The 6022-nt window shown below is 28.3% G+C and overlaps 1 protein-coding gene across 1 annotated transcript; it reads right to left on the reverse strand.

Annotated features, from left to right (window-relative positions):
* Positions 1 to 1130: 1130 nt before the first annotated feature.
* LOC106371703 (putative cysteine-rich repeat secretory protein 37) lies at positions 1131 to 3377 on the reverse strand. Its single transcript, XM_013811800.3, has 2 exons — positions 2582 to 3377; positions 1131 to 1618 (listed from the first exon to the last, which is right to left on the reverse strand). The coding sequence occupies exons 1-2, from the start codon at positions 3014 to 3016 to the stop codon at positions 1181 to 1183; spliced, it is 873 nt and encodes a 290-aa protein (XP_013667254.2). The 5' UTR covers positions 3017 to 3377; the 3' UTR covers positions 1131 to 1180.
* Between the last annotated feature and the right edge of the window lie 2645 nt (positions 3378 to 6022).

Raw genomic sequence — 6022 nt, forward strand, 5'->3', positions numbered from 1 at the left:
AAAGAAAAATTAATAACTAAAAAAAATTTACATGAATACATATTATTACACAAATTTAAATATTACAACAACACTAATAGTCTGGTAAATTTACTCTGAAATCTCCAAAATCTCCAAAATATTGTCCAAACAAATTTTGTTTAACCAAAATAGAGCATTACTGAAATAATTTTATGGAATAATGTGGTATTTTGCTTGTAGGTTGATATTTAATTAAGTATTTCTATTTATAATTTTATATTTTAGTGTAAGATTTTATTAATTAATATTGTTATAATATTTTTTATATATGTGCTAGCTATTTATAAAATTTTTATGGGTTTAAATTAATTATAAAAAATATAAAGACCATAGAATAAAATATAAATAAGTTTGAAGTTAAGTTTGAAATTTTGATTTTGAAAAGAAAATCATAGAATTTCAAATGTAAGAACTTTAAAATAGAGTCTTTGAAGATGCTCTTAGTGCTTGTGCACATTAATTCTGCGTAATTAAGATCACATATTTCTCAAAAAAGGGAGGAACTGGTTGCCAAGGGACCGGAGGGTGAGTGTTGGGTTTTGTTTACGGTAAGTTGATTGGAGAGTGGTGAAAGGTCGGAGGTAAGAGCATCTCAAGTTCTCAACCTTGAACAACCTCAAATTCTTAAATAGGATATGACATACGAAACTTGTAGGCACATATTTTAATTTTCAACTGGTTCAGAGTTTTCAACAGAATTGAATTCACGTAAATTATTGGACATGTTCTGTTCTGAGGTGCTGAAAGAAGATAACACTTGGATTGGTAGATCATGCCATGCACAATAAAAGATACGAGGTTAGACGAGCATGACTTTGGTGCTTTTCAAACTCACTTTTCAATCAACCAAATATTTGATATTGAGAGAACGTAATGCCAGTACTCAGTCAGAACAAGCAGCCTCATCATTCAGTAAGTAGTTACCAAACATCATTCATAAGCATACAGCAAGTCATTAAAAAAAGCTTTCAGATACTACGGATGAAAACAAGTCAGTTGGGTTATAGGCTCAAGATTCCAAGTCAGTTGAAAATCATAGTTAATATTCAATTTTGAACTTCTAAACAAATTCTTTGGATCTGTTTTTTGTAAACAATCTTTTTATTGATAAATGGATATTACATTTCAGCAAAAAAAAAAAAAATATAACTTAAAATGCTTAACTCCTAAGGAAAGGGTATAGCTCATACCTTAAATCACAGTCCGTACCCAAAACTCGCGCTCCTTGTTTAATCTCGTTGTTTTCGAAAAGCTTTAAGATACTCCAAGTCAAACAACCTTTGCAATCCATTGTTAGTTGTAAACATTGCACCATTGCATATAATTTATTTTTTCCGAGCTTCTTTTCCCCTGCCGCGTAAAATATGAGGCTATACTTGGTGGTTTTCTTGACTTTAAGTGTTAGCTCAGAGAAAAAATCCATCACCCTCATGGCGAACAGTTTTGCATCCCCTCTCACATTATTTGGGTTGTGCATAGAAAAAATATTCTTGTAATTAGTCGGGGCTGGATCTTTTTCTTTGATCGTATTAATATAGAGAAGACATTGATCGTACCATATTATTCCTCCTTTGTTACTCGGACATCTCTTACGAAACTGCAATATACAACCATATATATGTATGTTTTATATCATTTTAAATGATGATTTAATATTTCAGTAAAAGCTCTATTCTCCTATTTATTTGTATAGCAAAAGATTGTTTTGATGATTTGAAGAATGTCAATAATTAAGGATTTAAAGAACCACCCTTATATAAATAATTTGCAACCTTGAGTAACATAGTAGCATTTAATAAAACATCTTCAATATAATTCAATTAATACACAATTTATCATGATAAATTGTGATATTTATCTAACTAGAATTTAGACGAATTTGGATATCATAAATATTAGGATATTCAGATCCGTAAAAACCATGTTTGATTATCCATATCATATTCGTGATTTTGTGAGATCTTGATAATAGATATCAAACTAAATATTAAGCTAGCAATGGATTTTAATATTTGGACACAATTTCATAAAAATAATGATAAAACATTTATAATAACGTTAAAATTAACTTTTATAGAATTATATAAAACAAAACAAAATATGCCAAAATAAAATATAATATTTTAAAAAGTAAAATTAATATTACAATAATTTAAAATACATTTTTATCTATAAAATTTATGTTATTTTCAAAAAGTTATTAATAAAATATATTTTAAATATACTTACATAATTATGATATCCAGACTTTAAAATCAAGATATCTGAATCTCGATCCGGTATTTATTGATCTGAGATTCAATTATACAGACCTGATCTTCCAGATATCTCGATATTTAGAGTGGTGCCGTAGCGGATCTCACTAGATACCATCTACTTAGATAGTTGTCTCATCCCTATCTTTAACAAATGTCAAACTTTGTCAGCTGATATTTTTTTCAAATTACTTCAATCTTGTTTTTGTTTCACGTAGACATTTATGTTTTGGCTTAAAAGATAACATTTTACATCACTCAAAAAATTGTAATCTTCATATTTAAATATATGACAGCTTATTTACCCCTGAAATTACGGTATCAATGCATGTACGGCATTTAGACTCATAAATGTCACCACGACACTGGGAAGTGACAGCAACAAAATCGGCTGGTGTTTTTTCAACACTTAAGTGTGAGAAACCGGTTAAAGCATAAGGACTTGTACGGATATCATCGAAGATCCAGTTGAGGTTTTCCTCGTATTGACTTCCAGACTTATATTTCCCTTGATTAAGGAAGCATTTGTGGTTGAGATACTCATTGGTAAGGTTTAATGATGAAACACTATGTATGATGAGGAATTGTAGGATCAAAATAGGCAAAGAAAATCGTTTGGATAGAGAATATGAAAATTTCATTGTTATGGATTTTTTACGTAAATAGTGATTTCTATAATGAAGTGCTAAGATTGACATATTTATATAGGAACTCAAAAGAATTTTAATGGATTGGTTCATTGGATAGAAGAGAAAGGAGTTTGTATCTTTTCGGCGGCAGAAATGGAGGGACAAAGAAAAAGTCTAAAGTAAAAATGTTTTATTAAGTTTAAACCACTAAAATAAAATCAAACTCATGCAAAATATTTTGTGAACCATTCTTGAATGAAATAGGTTTCTGATACTTCATTTGTTTTAAAATGATTTATGTTTTAGAGTTTTCAAACATATTAATAAAATTTATTATCTTTTAATTATAAATGTATAATTTTTGTGATGAACTATTCCTCTTAGTTTTTAGCCAATCAAAATTTGATAAACACAATTAATTTTTATGAAGTTTGCGATTTTTTCTTATTAACTCATTCTTTTGGTTTTTCTTTCAATTCTTTGTTACACTTGATGTAATAAATATTTTTGCGGAATACATTTGACATTCATTCAGAAAAAAAGAAGTAAAAAGTTGATGTTATGTGTTACACTTTCAGTTTTTTTTACTAAGTTTGCAATTTACTATTATTAACTAATAAAAGTATTAAAATATAAAATGTATCTTTTTGATTTTTTAAACGTGGATTATTTTGAAACAGAGTATTTATAATTTTGTAAGTATGATAAAAATTTGGAAAAAAAATCCTTCGCTTTTAATTTACAAATGACCATAAATCTACTTAATATTTGTTAATATTAAATGTGGACTAGTGTTTATGCACCTTTGGCACATGTCAAGAACCGGACATTAACTTTTTGTAAGTAAGTTCACATATTATATGATTTTATATTAACTTCTTTTGACATTATATTAACTTCTTAATTAAAATTTACAAATAATCAACCTATGTAACGTAAGCGAAACAAAATTGGTCCATTAAGCACACTAATAAATCATATTAAATCATTACTCCGCTTGTTTTTTCAACAATCATTACACTATTTCTTACTTTTTGCGGTAGGGGTGGACGCAAAACGGATACTTACTTTTTTTACGTATACTTGATACTTGATTTACCTTGAACGAGTAATGAATTTTTCGATTTGTACTTGACTTGTCAGAAACGAATACTTGTTATTTCGAGTACTTGTCCAAAAATATGTTTCTTGCAAATTACTTGTCTTGTTCGATTACTTGCTACTTACAAGTATTTATTAATTACTTGGATATATTTTCAAGTTTCTAAAAATTATTTGATAGATAATATTTTACGAGAAAAGTTTATGAAAGTTTTTTTTATTTACTTGACTTGGTAAAAACAAGAGAGTTATTTTAAATAAAATATTTGCGCCAAATATAAAAAAAAGATGAAATTCGAAAAGAAAGTATTGTTTACTTCTTATAACAAAGAAATATTTGTTACTGCGATCATAAGGCAGATTGATAAGGCAATCCGTTACGGGATATTGTCACTGAAGTACAGTGGAAACCATAAGCTGGAGGGGTTGTTTCGCAGATGGATGGAAGTTTATGTCCATCGAAAGGACTAGTTTTTTTTTTATTCTTTGACACTCCAAACCTTACTATAGAGTTTTAGTCCCCTATCACTTTCTTTGTAAATGTTCTTTAATTCTTTGATTAATAAATATAAAATTTAATTAAAAAAACATAATTTTATAATTAGACTAAATATGAAAAAGTTTGTATCTATCTATCTATATCATTATTTAAGAAGTAAATTTGCTGATTTGTAATATTATCCTTCTTTTTAGGTAATTTTGCTTATTTTTCATGTTTTTATTAGGTTTTACCTAAATCATTGATTTATTATTTGTTTTTAACTACGTCACTAATTTAAAAAATACCCTTAATGAATCATATCTATTAAAAACGATTTTATTTTAATAATATTAAATTTATATGTTATATTAAAATTTAGTTAGTTTTTCTTATTTGTCATATTTTTATTAGGTTTTAGACTTTTAGCTAGGTTATTGATTTATTATTTTTTTTCTCAATGATTCACTAATTATTAATTTAAACAATACACTTAATTAATTTTATATATAATTAAAAGCGAATTTTATTTTAATAATATAAAATTTATATGTTATATTAAATGATTGATTCTAAAATAATATAATAAAATTATCAAAAAAAATTTTAAAAAGATAATTCTTATATCTATTTTGCTGCTATATGAAAACAGTAACATTAGTCAAAAAAATCATTTATATAAAGATATTTTCTAAACTATTTCTAAGATATGAGTGTTTTAAAAATTTAACACAATAATAAGTACATATTTTGATACAAAAATATTTGACATATGTAAATGCTTTGATGTTTGATTTAAGTATTCGAAAACATAAATAATAACTTATTATGTTGGTTTTAGATGATTTCGGAACCAGAAGAATGACCAGCATTTGAAAGCTATTTGGAAGATATCAAGCTTCTCAAAGAAGCTTCCTCAACTCAGACATCGTACATGTACCTCGGACGGCGAACCTTCGGGCGGATAGCTTAGCATGTAATGCACGCAAGCAATTGTCCTTTGTCGTTCACATGGATGCGAAGTTACCAATATGATTTACAGAGTCTAACATGAGGTAAATTTCTTGCTGAAAAAAAAAATGCTGGTTTTAGATTAAATCAGACATAAAAAGTATCGACAAAACATCTTATAAAACTTTATTTAAATATAAAAAGTACTGGATGACAAGTACTTTTCTATACATCTTATCATCGCCTTGCTGACTCATCGCCACAGCCTTAAAAATAATCGTCATAGCCTCTACCAAAACCATCGCCAGCTCCGCCTCTCCTTTAACCTCCGGCTAACTAACATCGGATCCTCTCGGCTTCTCCAGAAAGTTAAACGCTTGGGTGTTAACACACTCGTAAAACCCCCAAGCCTGAAGCTGAACGGTGTGAGGCTTGCAAGCTAATTGCGCGGAGAACGATTCCAGGCAGAGCTCGTACGCTCGGAAGAGATCTCTCGTTGAGTCGCGAGATTGATTATCGGAATTCGCGGAGGCGGAGAGGCGTTTGGGTAGAATCGAGATGGATTTGTTGAGAAAAGGGAGAAACTG

The sequence above is a fragment of the Brassica napus genome, chromosome C1 (assembly GCF_020379485.1).
Source record: "Brassica napus cultivar Da-Ae chromosome C1, Da-Ae, whole genome shotgun sequence".
Lineage (NCBI taxonomy): Eukaryota > Viridiplantae > Streptophyta > Magnoliopsida > Brassicales > Brassicaceae > Brassica > Brassica napus.